This window comes from Anas acuta, chromosome 4, assembly GCF_963932015.1.
Source record: "Anas acuta chromosome 4, bAnaAcu1.1, whole genome shotgun sequence".
In the NCBI taxonomy this organism is placed as follows: domain Eukaryota; kingdom Metazoa; phylum Chordata; class Aves; order Anseriformes; family Anatidae; genus Anas; species Anas acuta.
This window is the reverse complement of record NC_088982.1, coordinates 9706634-9724429: the sequence shown is the minus strand read 5'-3', so window position 1 is coordinate 9724429 and position 17796 is coordinate 9706634. Positions and strand designations below refer to the sequence as shown.

General features: G+C 34.5%; 1 protein-coding gene across 7 annotated transcripts in view; it reads right to left on the bottom strand.

The window, feature by feature from the left end:
• RGS12 (regulator of G protein signaling 12) overlaps positions 1-17796 on the bottom strand; it is an 88240-nt gene that overhangs the window by 20846 nt on the left and 49598 nt on the right. For all 7 annotated transcript variants that reach the window (XM_068679774.1, XM_068679773.1, XM_068679771.1 and 4 more), the window contains 10 exons: positions 15369-15538; positions 12043-12135; positions 10647-10790; positions 6901-7080; positions 5531-5684; positions 4214-4290; positions 3274-3474; positions 2288-2361; positions 1202-1328; positions 53-149 (listed from right to left, as the gene is read on the bottom strand). In XM_068679774.1, coding sequence (XP_068535875.1) covers positions 53-149; positions 1202-1328; positions 2288-2361; positions 3274-3474; positions 4214-4290; positions 5531-5684; positions 6901-7080; positions 10647-10790; positions 12043-12135; positions 15369-15538 — 1317 coding nt within the window. The remainder of the gene's footprint in view (positions 1-52; positions 150-1201; positions 1329-2287; positions 2362-3273; positions 3475-4213; positions 4291-5530; positions 5685-6900; positions 7081-10646; positions 10791-12042; positions 12136-15368; positions 15539-17796) is intronic.

Sequence of the window (17796 nt, the reverse complement as noted above, 5' to 3'; positions counted from 1 at the left end):
GGTTTTTGAAACTGACTTTACATTATAAATAAAAGCTTTCATACCACCTTACCTCTACTCTTTGTTGGCTCTTTTTCATCTAGAACAACTCGCTGACCATCCAGATTAGATATAGGGACACCAAGATCAAGTGGTTCCTGCTCACCATTCTAAAGTCGGATCACAGTTTGTATATAATAGAGAAAAAGCTGTTTTCAGAACAAATTTACAATCTGACTTCAAAAAGAAAAAAAAAACGAGCACAGTATTTTTATGTTTCAGTGTAGCCTCAATAAATCCTTCTGCCTTCCTAAAAATGTTTATTCCATTTGTGCATTTGTGTTAAATTACTTTGACTACAATAAGTTTAACCCATTTACATGAGAAAAATGGTATCTGGGGAGAAGATACAAGGAGACAAAATCATCCCCACACAAATAGTCTAGGACTATTGCAGTATATGCTTAGAAAATCACATTTCTCAGAGGCAGTTTGAGATTATTTTCTATTCTAAATTGGGCATATTTTGTTAATTTTATAATTCCATTAAATGAAATTATCTTAATAGCGATATATTTTTCAGGTATTTGGAAAACATGGTGTGGTTCAGCCAATGCATTCTAGAAATGCTACAAATTTAACTTGCCATTCCTTGACATTTCCTCATAATAGAATAGAGGAAATGCTAGGTGAGCGTTTGGCCGTGGGCAAGTTGAGTTAGCCTGTTTCCACAGAAATATTCTTTATAAGGATTTGACGCAACTTTCCTGATTCCCAGAATAATGGGATGACAGCTTTAACTAATCTCAATCAACTTTCCTCAGCTTACAAGTGGAAGAGTCCGGCTCTGGAAGAAGCTATGTTCAGGTTCCGTTATTTTGGATGTTGGATTTATTCTGACTGAGACTATAACATAGACGCATACTGAAGCTTTCAGGTAGTTACTATTAAGCACAATGTTTACGACTACTATTCATTTTCATCAAAACATGTGGTTATAAATACATGTATTTATATAAATGTACATATATACATATATATGTATATATGTACATATATATAATACATACATATATATAATACATATATAAATACATGTATTTATAACATGTGGTTATAAATACAGATTTTAATGGCTGATTATAAGGATAGGAAAAATTTCAGAAACACTCTTCTCCAGACAGAAAATAACACAGCTTGAATTACATCAAAAGATACTTACTAGTCTTGCCACAAGCTCATTAAGATTTAAACCATATTTTGCAACCACAGGCCTTAAGACCTCTGTTACTGGTTTGGTGGGTTTAGCCTTCAAACCAACTGATCGATTGATTGGAACAAGATCCAGCCTGAAACATACCAATTGTCACAGTAAATATGAACTATTCTAATAAAACATAAAAAAATATATATTAATTCCAACTTACAGCAAAGTTACACTAATTCAAAACCAGTGACCCTGCATATAGTGAAACTTCACTAGCACAAATCTGTCCTTACCTGAAGGGATAAAGCATATTTAATACAAATAAAATGCTCACTGTTTCACATGCCAGAGCTGAGTGAAGACATTGTGGGCATGGTGATCCTCAGACCAATTAAATACATTATATGGAACTTTTCATTTTCCCACTGCGATTGATCTGACCATTCTGGTCCAATAGTGCTTCCAAAATTACTCAATACCTGTGCTGCAGCCTTGGATGCAAGAAATACATTTCTTCCCATTGTCACAACAGAGACTCATGATGTACTACTATTCAACTACTTTGAGATGGACGTGGACCAGCTTTTTTCTTTTTGTTTTGTTTTGTTTTGTTTTAAATGTGAGAACAAATACAGTGGAATTCCAGAAGATGTTAATTTCTGGTTGGATGACACCATATCATAAAAATTTGCTGTAAGAGGAACCCATATGCAAAAGATCTGTCCTATATGCTTGATCAAAATTGCTCCAGCTTGAGCAGTTAAGACTGAGATCATAAAAATATATAATTGTCCCTAACCTGGAACATTGGCATTTAAATTCCACTTGAATCTATAACAGCAATTAAGTAAACTTCATTTTTCAGTGTTTGAAATTCACCAGGTGCTGCTCTAGTCAGTTTGAAATGTTCCTGTAATTCCATATATCTCCCATTGATCCTTATGCTGGCTGCCCTGATCTGAATTACCTTTTAGAGGCACTCTATCCCACCATCACCTGAAGAGGAAGTGTTTAGATAGTTCTAAATCTAAGGGAGATCAGTGTTTAAACACAAATGTGGGATGGAAAATGCCAGAAAAAGACAGCATCATTGATTCTTACCGAAATAAAGTGCGTTTTTCTAAACGTAGGTCCCGAGACTCCAGGATGCTACTGTCTTGGTGCAATACAAGCGGCTAAAGAGCACATCAGGAACAAAAGGAAAGAGAATAAATGAATTTTAAAATATGTAATAAAGAACAGCTATGAGATTAAAAAAAAAAAAAAGCTGTTCAGATAACTCAGAAAATTACTAGTATAGGTTGTATGCATTCTAATGGATATTAATTTACAATAAGCAAATAGATTGAGGTCTATCTTTGTCTAGTTGCAAGACAATGACCAAACTTCAACTTCTACTGCAGTAATCAGGTATTCAAGAATTCGGTGTTTTAAAACAATCTTAGATCCTCCAGCTTAAATAATTACATAGAATGAATGACACATTAAAAAACATTAAAAAAATAGCAGTCATTGAAAGATTTAAAAGAATAGGCACATAACTATAGGTACATGCATTAATATTTGCTATCGTAAACATCTAAATTGATCATAATGACAAATTTTAAAAAAAAATAAATGTTCTACATCCACAGCTGCTCTTGGAACTGCAGACATCTGTTGGAGTAAGTGCTATCATCCCCACACCAAGGTAAGCTGCTGCCTTGGAAATTTTCCTCAATATTAAAATATGTACCTTAATTCTTGTAAGGATTTATCTTGTTTCAGCTTTGAACAACTGAATGTCATTATGTTTTTTGTTTGTTTTAATGAAGAACCATCTACATTTTTCCTAATAATCAACCCAAACCTCCCCGGGCTCAACTGGAGGCCATTTCCCCATGTTCTAAATTCTTGTCATAAACTTCAATTCTAGTTTCATCAAAATTGTTCTTTAACTAGAATTGCCAATGTAGACCAATGGTAGAACCAGAAGATATGCTACTATTGGGAACATAATTTCTTACTGGTAAAATGACTATGAAAACTCTTTAAAAAAAAAAAAAAAAAGGAAAGAAAAGAAAAGGAAAAAGAAAGATATGCACTACCTTATCACCTCCAACTAAAAAAAGGTCCACTGCAGCTATGTTAATGCCATGTTTCTCACAGAGCCCAGATAGCACCTCTTTGATAGAGAATCCAGATTTAACAGCCATTTTGCTGGAAGAACCATCTGGAAGGTTTACACAGCAGTATTTGGGGGATTTCTCTTTATCTGGTACAAATGCAGGTAATCTAGAGGTTTCAGACTTGACAAGAAAAAGAAAGAAAAGTCAATGCCTAATGGGAAAATACCATAGTCTTTCATTTCAATGTAGGTAAAATAAATTAAAATAGTAAAATAAATTATGTTCTATTATTAATTTTGCATTTCATTAATTTCAGACTGCGAACACAGAACACAATTGTTAGAAATCACAGCATCTTCCCTGATTATTTCCGCACAGATGAGCACAAAATTGTGAGGTTTGTAATTCCCTCTCTCTCTTCTCTCTAATTTTAGGAGCAAAATTAAGTCATGACGACTAGACGGACAATTCACAACTTTAAAAGAAACAGGGAGGAATTCTGGTACTACAGAAATCAGCCTAACACGAATATGGGTCAGGCAAAGAGAAAGCTTTAACATGTAGCTGTTCAGAAAAAGACCTCAAATGTCTGGTAGATGGAAAAAGCTGTTTATAAAGAGCTACGGTAGCTCCCCTTGAAAGGTAAACTTTTCTTCTAGAAGTTTACTGGTGTCTGAAGTTCAGACAGACAATAAACAGGATACAGAGGATATCTTTCTGATAAAAGGACAAAATTAGAAACATATGAACACAATCTCTATTCCAGGTCTATCATTCTAAAATTGCTTAATACTACATCACTTAAAGATGTTTTCCCATAGCATTACTTCAAACAAATTACTTCAGACTTCATAAAAAAAAAATAGTAATTCACTGTTTTCACTGCTTCCCCACTTCATTATTAAGAGCAAACCATTACCAAGTCAAGACTAGCAGTTGATGACATGGAGCCTTGTGATTCCCTCCTGTACGATAACCCATTGGACTGAATAGAATCTGTTTATGGAAAGAATAAATGATCAGTAAAATGGTTGTTTTTTTTTTTATAATTTCTTATAATACAGAAAGTTATTGCAAAACATTAGCTCCTCTGGTTAGAGAAATCATTTTTTCATTAAAGGAAAACTCCAAATACTCATCCTGTGCACTGAAGCACAGAAAATTGAAGCAATATTTGGTCAAGTTATGCAACTCTTGAACAACCCAATTTGGTTTTATGATGTTTTTAAATATAGATATATATATATAATCCTAAAGTTTTGTTGTTGTTTTGTGTTTTGTTGTTTTGTTTTAATTTAAAAATCAGCTTACCTCTTCAGATATTTTAAGGGAGAGATGTTGGAAAACTAAGATCTTACACAATCACTAGTTATTTTCAGAAGCTTAAGTCTATAATCCTAGTAAATGTCTCTGATATTCTCATATATAAAAACCCAAACTATTAATTTGACCACGGACATCTCATGGGAGTGTGGCTTTACTAGAAAATAGACAAGAAGAAAACACAACCACACAGTCTAAATTTGGTGCTTTGATGACATTTTTCTATTATTTTAACTCAATAGAATGAGTTAATCCGACACTTTCATCTCTTTCTCTAGAGACCATGTACTGGTGCATTCATAATGAAAGTCTTCCTTAAACTCTTGAAAACAACAAAGTTAAGCAACAAAGCAGCAAATTATGAGGGCTTTCACAACTCTGACTCTTCCTTCATTTTAATCAGGAAAGGACTAAACAGGAAAAGTCCTTTCCTGAATAATAGGAAACAGAAATAGTGAGTGTGTTCAGAAGTGATTGTACCTGTGTGGTATTAATAAAAGAAAGATTGGTAGGACCATGTTGATGGAGGGTTTTTTAAATAGCTGTAGCTACGACACTATTTGCATGTATAGCTCCTGAACTTCTCTGTAAAGGACTGAAATTATCTTACTATAAATATAGCAGTGTTCTGCTTTAAAAAGCAATTGCCAGCACAAAGAAACATGGAGTATACTGTAAAGCAGGGAAAAAAAAGTCTCTTGGAAGTCAATACAATCAAGTTTAAACATTTTCATACTTCTATTTTTACACCTGTTTCAATACAGCTCCGAGTGACACTATGCCCTTCTGATTTGACAGTTTCTTTTCCCTCTGTCACACCTAGAGATGTACTTAGAAGCAAACTCAATATGATGTGATTAGTCATATCTACTGATGAAACAGGTGAGCAACAATGTGGAATGTGAACACTCACCATGTTGATAATCACCATTTTCCTTTCTCTTCTGCGATTTTCCCAAACTCTTACTTCTTGACCATGAGAAAAACGTCCCCCTTTTTTTCTTCTCAGTGTCCTCCTCTCCTGACTCTTCATTTAAGGATCTTCCTGACTTTGATTTACCACTTAACTATCACCAAAACACAATTAAATCATTGGTTGGAACACAGTTGTAAGCATATTACTTATAAAACAAACCTCACACACTTCTTCCTAAATGAGTGTGATGGTCAGGTTAGTAGTCATCTTTACCCTATCAATAACTATAGAGTCAGCACCCCTCCCAGCAGGAAAAAAAAAAAAAAAAAAAAGAGAACAACTGTGGAAACCAAAAGAAATATGTGATGGAGATGTTCTACCAAGTAGGGACGATAATACAGTAGCTGAAAACAAGCCACGTAGAGCTCCTGTAAACATGAAAGAGCTCTTCACAGCTTACTAGTTACTGTGGAAAAGCCTTTAGCCTTAATTTTACAACACAGAATTTCCATTTAGATATTTCTGATATTTTTTCTAGGCTGGGCTTGAACATGAACAATGGCAATGTACTGTTTCACCCTTATAAATAAATACAAGTATTTATTAACACTGAAGAATACAAACTTTAGGAATGCATGCTAATAAACTAACCTTGCTTTTAACACACTATTCTTGTTAGATTATTAGACTATTCTTTAAAATGCTACTTTTAAAGTTTCCTAGTCATAAAAATACATGAAAGCAGATGGGCTAATGCATAGTGATTGACATGACAAATGCAAAGTTATAATTTACCCGTGCAGTTATGTAATACCATGGTGGTATTATCCAGATGAAGAAAAAATAAACTTTAAATAATGTTAGGAGTTCAGTAAGACTACGGGTCCAATTTTTAAGCAACTGTATCTGCTTTACACAGAATGATCTTAGTTCAGTATGGCATAAGACATTTAAAGAGTACCCCTTTCAAAACTGAGTTAGATTGTGTCGATTTCTCAAATAATTTCTGATATCTCAGCTCTCAGCAAAGATTAAAATATCACATCTCAAATCCAATATTCAATCAAAATAAAATTCTGAACTGATATATGAAAATAATCGCCAATTTTTTATTTTTACACATATTTAAATTACAATATGGATTTAAAATTATACTTAGGAAAACAACAGCTAAAATTCTGATTTAGAGGTGTGGATTAAAACAATGTATTTTTCTGAGAATGTAAATATTTTGTAATTTTAGTATTTGTCTAGTGATGCTGGCATTCTAATTGTTTTTCATATATTATCTTTGCCCTTCTAAAGAACTTGAAATACAGTTTCTAAGACCATATTTTTCAGATAACAACAATGAAATCAGAAGTAACCTTTTTCGGTGTTGAGATATTGGACTTCTCTGAACTGATACTGTGTTTAGAAGTAGGACTGCTGGGAACACGTTGTGGATCTGGAAGAGTACGACCTTCTACTTCAGCTAGGATGCATTCTTGGTAAAGGGGGGATTTGAGAAAGCGAGTATAGCTATCAAACTTCATCAAGTTAAAAATCTGAAATTAAAATGCAACAGAGAACGGTTACACAAGCTTAAATAACACATTAAAAAAAAAAAAGAAGCTATTTCACAACAGCCAACTTCCACAAAATTTAGTAAACAGCAATAGGCATGATTTTGTTTAGATCTGGTTAAATATATTATACCTATTTAGAAGGAAACAGAGTTTGATCTCTTCCTTTAGCACAGGTTCAGAGAAATATTATGATTTCCATATAGTGCAAAGTTCATAAGTTGAGTCTTGACAACACCACCTCGTATCCATCTTTTACTGTAGTATTTATGTCTGCACATTCTATGTAAAGCACATAGCAAGCTAGCCATTTGAAACATTTTTAAGGAATTATTACAAATTATACAAGTATAGTTTTAAGGTATCTGTGAACAAGAAGGACGTTTATGGTCTAAAACTCAAGGAATATGATATAATCACAGTATGCAACAGTATATAATAATACAAGATATACAAAGTTAACTACTGACACAGGAAGGAGCAAAGAGCCCTATACAGCACTATAATAGTGTTCATGTGCTCAATAATAAGAAACAAAGGATCATTGGTTTTGAAGGATCCAATAATCAAAGTAATATAAATCAAGACCTTGAAAAATAAAAGATTATATAGGATGGCTGCTCTGAGTGAGACCAACGTACATCTTTAACAACATAAGAAGGAAGAAGAACAACGTAAGAAGAAGGAAGCAACTCTATACCATGCCTGGAGCAAAAGTCCAAGACTAGTTTAGCCAAAGAAAATTCATGCAAGTAAAGGAAGAAAAGTTTTGTCTTAGTTGCTAAAAAGAACATCAAATGTATTGTTCCATTTTTGCAAACCTATAGCTTTAAGTGAATTCATACTTTTAACTTTATATCTTCTCTCATGATTAAACTAACTGCACATGATTTGAAAAAACAGAATGAATGCCTCTTCTTGGGACATGACTAATTCCCTACAACAGAAGAATGGCACACACCACCCAACTGGCTACGGCATTGCTAGGAGTCTATGGAGAAGCCCATCACAAAGCCACAGGGGCCCAACTGCAGGAAGGAAGCATTTTTTAAACAGAGAGACAATCTTCTCAACAAGCACTAGCCCAAAGTTTTTCTGGTAAACAGCAAGATAATGCAGAGAAAACTTGATGCTGAAGTGTCACAAAAACCTAACCCAAACTGGATGCTGACATCCACATTCTTGCCTCCAGCCATATTTCTATTCCCTCTTAGGTGTTGCCTGTTTTTTCTGTTGCATCCTCTAATTAATGGTTTTCCTATTGAAAAAATACTTTTGTAGGGTTTATTTTACCAGTTTAGTGAGTTGAAACAGCCCAGCACAAAGTCTAGTGAGCCCTCAATGCGGTGTCAGAGATGACTGAGTGTCAGTGACCCTCCCCATTAGAAAAACTGCTCACAATAGAGAATTTCCCACACTATGAAAAATACAATCCTTCTCTGACCACAATTATACTGGTAAAATTCAAAAAGGCAACACACACTCTTCAGGCAAAGGCCCAGCAACTTACTTGGTATATGCAACGTGCACAGCTGTAAAACATTTAGCTACTTCTGTTGAACTCAAAGAATATTACTGTTGTATTACCAAAACAGTATAAAATATAGAGAGCCAATTACAAGAATTAAAAATGCCTCAGTCTCATAGAGTCATAGATGCACTGATGATGCAAGTTTATTAGGGAAAAATGAAAGTACAGTCTGCACACCTACAGATATATTTATATATGTGTATATATATATATATATATTTATAAAAGACCGTTTTGCAGTGCATCTAATGCTAAAAGCTTGCATTTAATACAGTTAAAGGATGAAAAGTATGATTTTAGTATCTTTAAATGATCTACACTGATGCATCCAGAATCACTCAAAGTCTTTGTTCTTATTCTATTGTATGAACAGTGAAATACTAACTAGACCTTTTGGTTGCATTCACATTGTTATATTATACCACCTCCATCATCACATTTGGGAATATTTTTGTAAGGTTATGGACAGAAGGCAACTTTAAGAGCATTCCCAACAGGAAACACTTTCCAAAGCATTCTTCTACACACACTTGCAGAACTCCATTGCAGCCTTACCACTAGCAGTCCGTATTCCAGATCATCAAACAAAGCTTATCCAACCACCACAAATCAACACCTTTACACTTTGCACTCAGGGCTGAAATTCAAAAAAGCCTCGTGACAGCACAAATGAGCCTTCTCACTGTTCACGTGGTGTTGTTACAGTGAGCTGAACTTGGAAAGTCTGTGTATGTGTTGCACAAACCAAACTCACCTGCAGTTCCCTGTTCCCAAGGTCACACCACCCGCTAGGACCACAAAACCGACCCACTGTTTTCTCACTTAGCGAAATCAAGATACAAAGGGCCATCAAGGCAGTTCCTTACCCAGCACCTGCCTCAACCAGACAACACCACATTAGTAGCTCAGTTAACACATCTAGCTGCAAGGCTGCTCAATGAGACAGAAGAAACTGTCATTACATCTTCATAGGAGGAAGAAAACCTGCATCAGCGCAGACACCACACTAAAGAGAACACCATCTGCTCCAACAAACAAGAAGGTGAAGAAGAATTCCAACATGGAAAGCCAAGATTAGGAGTGCATGAAAATGTCTGAGAAGATCATGGCTGGCAATTCCCACAGAAGCCTCAGACTTCGGGAGGTGCACATGGGGCAGTTGTATGCTGCATTATATGCTAGAAGCTGCCAGACCAGCAGTCAGGCCTACCCTTCTCTCCCTACTTGGCAGATGGAGAAAGTTAATACATCTATCTGTTTGTGCACCCACAAGCATGTAACCTGAGGCTGCACTTAGGATATGATTGTGAATTGGTTCGTTTATGCAATTAAATCTATATCTTTGATATGATAATATGAAAAAAATATGATCTCAAAATTATTTCTACTACTAAATTGTTAAGGTGGGAGTTACAGAAGAGTTTACTTGGACAAAAAAAGGAGAAACTTAAATTCTACAGAAAATGTAAAATATATCTTGTTGTTACAGAACTGTTCTGTTGGGAACATCAAAATTACTTAAAATGCATCTGCTTCAGAGGTCTTCAGACACGAACAGTTTCGACAAGCTCTTTGTTTGACAGTTCTATTAAAGCATAAGGGAAGGAGTCCTTCAATACGACAGGCGTATTTTACAAGCCACTTTACCAAAATTAGATACTATTTGTGTACAGAATTGTCCACTAAAGGAAAGAATAAGCAACCATATGCAAACACCATATGCAATGGTAATTCCTCACAAGTTACTACCTACTTGCAATTTCAATGATATTTTTCAGATTATTTAGTTAATGGCAGTTTTCTATACATCCTCAAATGTACACATGAACAATCAAGTAGCAGTCCTTTATGCAACCTTTTTCTGTACCACTAACTGAATCTTTGTGATCTTGGCTTCTCTGTGCTTTTATAGGTAGTAAGGTACACAGCATGTAAAATTACTTTTATACATTTCAAAGTACTTCAAAGGAAAAGATACCAGACAAACGTACAACAATGTTATGTTTTCTAGAGTTACCTGAAGTTGCTGTTCCTTGAACATATCTGGATGTGGGGAATTGAGAATATCATCTGCCAGCTGTGCCTGGCTATCAATATTAACTGGAGTTGTAGCTTTGCTACACAAAAACTTAGTGAAGATCTCCCGAGCTCTGTAAGAAAGCTGTAGAAAACCAATGCTATCCTGTTAATTTATATGCAACTTTGCAAACGCATCTTTACACAGCTATTTTTAATACTGATGTATTTAATCCAAAAACATAGAGCCATTCCAATTTCCCAAATTTCCCAAATACATATAAGCAGTTTTCATTTAACAGCTTTTGTTAGCTTTAGGAAAGAAACAGTGTTTTTTTTTTCCTTTAACATTGTAAATACTCATCAGATATTTCTTAAGTGGTAAAAGATACCATCAAAATAAAACTTTAAATAATTAAACTATGAAATTAATAAAGGTGAACCACGTCAAATGCTATCTTAAGAGGGAGATGAGGTATTTTATATTTTAAACCTTTCAGATAATGGTTACTATTTAAATAAATTCTCTAAGCTTCAATTTCTAGAAGTTAGAAAAATGTAAACATATATTTGAATATTTACTGTTAGAAAATATTCATGTGCTATTTTTATCTTGTTTACTTTGAAACACCCACATTATAGAAGGAATGAAAAAAGCACACCAAACTGAGCTCAGAGCCCTTACATGGGGTGTTCAGAAAATACATTGTTCTAAGACAGAAGAAAGTCGTGAAAAAAATTGATGGTCCATAAAGGAGCAAAGGGGTACTAGGAAGCTGAATCCATTTCCGCAGTGTAAACCTGACTAGATGCAGTTGTGATGTTGACAGCAGTTGTTGCAAACCTGCACAGAATTAATGTAACTAAAATTGCCTGACCAATGTCAGACTGTGTTAAAAGAATGAGATGCACATTCTCATAATCTGTGAACAAATATTAATACCCTTACTGCAGCAGATATATTAGTTTACATATATACATATGTTAGTTATATACACATTATAAACAAATTATCTTGCAAATAGAGGCAGTTTAGCTGAAAGAGCACAACAGAGGCTAACTTTGCTCTCTTGAGGAACTTAACTCCTTGACATGTCAAATTAATTTGCTCTGCATTCTCTTACACTGGACTAGCTGTTTTTCAACATCCAAAATAGCTTAGCTATTCTTACTATTCTTAGTTACAGAACTATCTCTGCACTTCACTGAAACCTAACTACATCCAGCATCTTAAACCTGGGACAGTACTCTCAGGGAACTGAGAAAATTAGATTGAAGCTCTAACCCTAGTGTAGTGAAATCACAGTAGACCAAACATAGTTCTAATAACTTCAATAATCTTGCAGTAATAGTTTGTAGCAAGCAACACCATATACTGAAACACAATATTGACTTACCTCTTTTTTATCATGTGCAGGTACATGGTTAAAATATTCACACGCCTGCCAAAATAAAATATTTTCTTCACTAAATTCCTTCCGCAGAAATTCCTAGGGTGAAAACAAGCAAATAATTAAGCACATCATAAAGAAAAGAAGTTACTTGTGGTTTTTCACAGTAATAATTCAGTCCAGTTTTAATGCATGTCCAATATACACCTAGTGCTTTTCCTCTCTCATTTCTTTTAAATGTATACGGTTGAAATTAATGAATCAAGTTGCAATCACATCATTTTCACATACAAGAATGAAATTTCACGTTAGGTAGTATATATACATGAGTGAATAAACCTAATAAAAATTTAAATAATGTATAAGTACATTAAAAAATTATACCATAAACCAGCTGCCTTTAATTGCAGTACTAATAATAGAATAGAATAAATGTTTATCAAGCAGTGTGCATAACCAATTGTGTATTCATTACAGCAATTTTCTGCATCACATGCCCACTACAAGAGTATTTCATCACTGCCTGCTTATGTGTTCAGATGGATTCTCCATGGAAAAGACTTTCTTAGAGGAAAATAAAATATCTCAGTAAAACAAACAATAATCACGTTTATATTACAGCATCCAAAGGTCCAAATAAGGACCAAGATTCCATTCAGTTTGAAAATTGTACAAAGACATACTGTCCCTGATTCAAATCTGTGTAGTTCAATTTTGTCTCAGCATATTTCTTGAAAGCATTTTACCCATTATTTAAAAAAAAAAAATCACTCTAAAAAGTAAACTTGGTCTTCTAAAAACTCTCCAGTGACTCATTTAGTTGGAACAATGCTTGTTTATGCTTTAGAGCTTTACCTATCAGTGTTTAAGTGAAAAGAATTTAGGTTATCATACAAGCCACAGCCTTCACTCAAACATCACACTGCTATCACTCAAGTTTCCTTAACATTCAAGGCAGTCTCAGAGGAATCTTCACAGAAATACTTAAAACTAAACCTTATTTGTCCTTTTAGGACTTGCACAGAGTTCAGAGAGACCAACTGTAAAAAAAAAACAAACAGTTGAGACAGACTACAACACACAGAGCCTAAATACACTAACAGCCTCTCAGTTTAAACTATAAGTTTTTTAGATGCCTAACCTGAAAATTAAAAAATAAGTTTTAAAAAAAAAAAAAACAAAAACAAAACGAGAGTAGTCAGGGGACATTGCTGTGTCTTACATGTAATTACAGATTAGAAGAGAATCAAATTAGTGAGCAGGAACTGGAACCCAACTGCCTACTTCCCCACTCTGTGCCTTCACATCTCCAGAAATCTCCTCTTTGCCTTCTTTTTGGCCACATGACTTTGGCACAGCTGGCTGCACAACAATTAGGAAGACTGAATGGAGCCCCACTTGGAATATTACATGGCCTAGTAGCTGTCAAAATATGGCTGGGAAGCTGGAGATGTGGGTTTGAACCACTTGAGGAGGGAACTGCAAACAGGTCTCTCACTTCCTGGATGACTGCTCTCATCAACAGACTATTATGCAAAATGTGAGTATTTGCAAAACATGCAAAATCTCTTCTTCAAGAGTAATTTCTGCTGTGTGACAAAGCTGTCCTCAGGAAAGCCTCTGCATTCTGAATCCCAAATGGACCCAGATGCTACTACGAAATCGTAAATTACATGCTGATGCTCCAAGGTTCTTGAACCCTGGTGGGTATCTGCGCCATCTGGCTAGTTATAGGTGATTTCCTTCTGAGTCCATGGGGTTTTAGAACTTCCCTTTGAAGGAATGTTAACCTGTCACTTGCAAAGGCATTTAGCTACCATGATTCTACTTTATGCCAGAGTTCATGGCATTACTGTATCCAGGTAGCAGGTAAAGTTGAACAATGGCCTTGGATCTCTCTTGGGCCTCAAGAAAATGGTAGTGCACAATAAATTTCAGCACTCCCTTTCTTTAAATTGAGTATTTCTTTAACACATGTATTTGTGTAAAGTTGATAAAAATAATTTTTAATTGGAATGAGGAAAAAGTGAAACTTCCTGAATTTAATATCCGAGATCGCCTTTTGCTGAACTGAAATGCAATATTAACATTTAATCTGAAAATTCAATAAACACCGGTTACTTTCAAACTTCTTAATAAAAGTTTTAAACATTCATAGTACTAAAAGACTGCAGCAATTTCTTATGTATACATAAGTAAGCCTACTGATGGTTTACAAGTAACAAGAAAGGACAACTAAACTTTCAGTAAAACTATATCCTTTTTAGGTGGATTCTAACATTCTATCAAAATTGTAATTTTTCTTTCAGTATGAGGAGAATCTCAATATCTAAGCAAAAATGCTGATGGCTCTTAAACTACACTGATAAGAAAAATGGTAAGACGGGGAACTTGATATCTAGGATGTATTATTTTCCTTTACTTCTTCTGTTTCCTCAAACAGGCATTCACTGTTAATCTGTTTTTCATGTCCCCTCACCATTTAAGCTGGAAGTCTGACTATTAATCATTTTAATGTACTTTCATATCAAGTAAAGGAGTTACTGCAGATTCCAGAAATCTACATCTCTTGTACCATAAGTTTCTTTATGTTCTGTTTGAGAAAATTATTTGGGCAGCACAAAAAGTCCTTGTACAACATATACAGAATCAACAACAGACTTTCTGAGCAACAATGCAAAACCATATACCCCTCAATTTCCTTATATGTAAAATAAGGATGATACTATTTATAACTTCATAAATGTCCCGTGAAGAAGTTTAATTTGTGCTTTGCAAATACTCAACTCTGTTCCTGAAAACTGCAGCTTTAACCACTGCTCTTAAAATACCTAACTACTTCAAAAATATTTCTAAAAAAGGTTTTTCAGGAAGATAAACCACTGTATCATCAAAAAAAAATCTTCTGCATGGTTTCCAACATTTCAGTAAAGCTTCCAAACATTTCAGTAGGCAAATATGTGAGTAAATCATTAACTCTTAGAGAACTACTGAAACCTTGCCTTTTTCTTGTAAAAAGGTAAGAGATACAAAATATAAACAAATAGAGATGTTATACAAAATGTGGAATCTTACTAAAAGTTCTGGTGCAAAGAAAAATATACCCTCCTCTGAGATTCAGATAAAATGAGGATAATTCATAAAAATACATTACTATGAACTCTTATTAAGCTGTGAACCAGTTTAAACTTAAAAGATGTTGAGATAACCATTGTGCAACAATGAACTATCTCTTGTCCTATGTAGGGATAGCATCACAAAAGGAAAAAAAAAATATTACAGCAGTGATATCAGGTAGCTTGAAAGGCCTCGTACTATTTCTCAAACCTTACCGAAAAATATTTAACACCGAGAGGATCCTGAAGAAGACGCTCGAATGAAACTGCCCAGCTTGCAACTCTTCTGTCTCGAAGTCGTCGACAGCTCTGTACGCTGGGAAGACTAGCATTGCTACTGAGGCTGTTCTCACTGATGCAATCTTTCAAATCAGTACTATTCAGCTCTGTTAAAAAAAAAAAAAAGTTAATAAAACATTATTCACTTTTATTCTTTCCTCTGCAGCAGTTTTCTTCATTTATCACGTCTCTTTTACAAGCTCATAGTAGTGCAGACTTCAAAACCTCTCTGCATTGTTTATTAGGAGCACCTACATAGAAAATAATAATAACAGCCATCTCTCAATTTTATTCTGTTGCAAAGAAAATTAAAGGAGCATCTTAGCAGTAATACCCTACCAGAAGCAAAAGGAGCAAGCAATGGATTCTGCTAACACTCCTCACCACATGGACTGCAATCTTTTGTAAGGTTATCCAAGGAAGATAGATCTTTAAAAATCTACCGCTCACCAGAAAGTGGAAAAAAAAGAAAAAACTATTTGATGACAGAAGATTGAAAATTGTATAAAATTTTACTATCAGTAGTCAAAGGCTTTCTGAAGTGTTTCATAGAATGAGAGATTCTTGCTAAATGCTGAAAGTTTAGGAGAAAAACCAACTTAAAATAGTACTATCAACGAAAATGAGCTAGTAAAGGATGTCCTCCTTATTTTTGGGAAGCAGATGGGTCAATCCATAAATCTTAATTTGATTGGGGGTTTCTGACAAAAACAAAGATCCAAGACTCCATTCTAAATTCAAGTCAGCAATCAGCAACTATCTGGGGACCTCAATGTTCTCCTAGTCTGCGTGACGCAGCTCCCAGCAGGACACTTCTAAGAGGAGGCTGCTTCTCATCCTGTCCTTGCTGGGGTATTTGGGGGTCTTCTTGACATAAGTGATCACTAGAAAAATTCTATAATATCTAAATTCTGTAATACCTAAATAGCCTGCTTTAGTAGAATAATTTGCATATCTGAATAAAACATTTTCCTAATGAAACAACCAAGAGAGAATTAAACTACCAGTGTTTTCAAACAGCATAGGAATAAAATATTCAAAATGGGAGACTACATATCACTACTTAGATTCATACACAAAGCAATGTTGAGATGACACACTCATACACTCATTAGCCACCTCATACAAATAACCAAAAGGAAGAAATAATAAAAATGGTATGATGTTGCTTCAATTTAACTGCTAAAATGGTAGCTATAATAGTATATGGAATAAGTGAGAATAACAGTGGCAGGCTGTGGTCAGATCTTGAAGATGGCAGGTGGCAAGCAATACTGACTCAGAAGCTCAGTGTTACCCTACACTCACTCAGTGCCCTCTTTCAGGATGAAGTTGAGAAATGACCTGATACGTTAAATCTTGAAAAGAACAGAAATGGCTTTTGTATTCTGAACGACAAATAAACAAGAACCCATAGAAAAATTAGGAAAATACAACCTTGTGCAGCAGCATGACTGTTGTAACTTGAAGTATTAAACCAAAACCATATTTTTTATATATCAGTAAATACGGTACACACAAAAAAATATTGAAGAATCGACCACTTGTTCACATAGTGGAAAACTGAAAGAAATGACTCTTCTAAGGAAACAGCAGGGAATTATTCACACACTTGTCATTTATTTGTTGCATGTCCTTTTACAAACCACTACTCTCTCCATCTCTCAGCTTACACAAATGTAAAATCGATATAGAAGTACTCACAGTTACCCACTTCACAGAGTAGGTCTGAGGTTTAATTGTGAACTGAATAAAGCCTTGAACAACCCTGTCTCAAAATGGACCCTGTTTAGAGCAGGAGGTTGGACCTGAGACATGCCAAACCAAATGAATTTGTGATGAAGGGATAAAAACAGGTAATCATTCAATTATTCGAAAAATTAGCAGTAACAGATGTGAGAAAATACTTTCCTCAAATAAAATAATGGTGTCCCCAAAAATCTCTCAAGGTCTCCTTTTCTGTTATATATTTGGAATGATTTTGCGTTTCCAAATTCTGGGTCACAAAACTTTATTGTTCATCCTGGGAAGTATGAGCTTGGAAAAAAGGGCCACTCAAAGATGGTTACAAACACACCAAAAAGTTATAGCCATTGTTATAAAGATAAGAAAATTTAAAGAAAAAAATAGTTCTGAAACTTCATTTTTGTACGTATTCTGTAGCTTACCAATATTCACTAAGATCTAAAAGCTAACTACTGCACTTTTCAGTAAGCAAAGCTATTGTTTAAGCAAAATGTTGCAAAAAAAAAGATACAGAATTAGATTAGAGGCAAATTAAAATGAGTATTTTCAACAAGGATAATATTTAAGGAGCATAATAATACATTAGGCATAAAAATATTTTTTATTTGCCTCGTGGTCA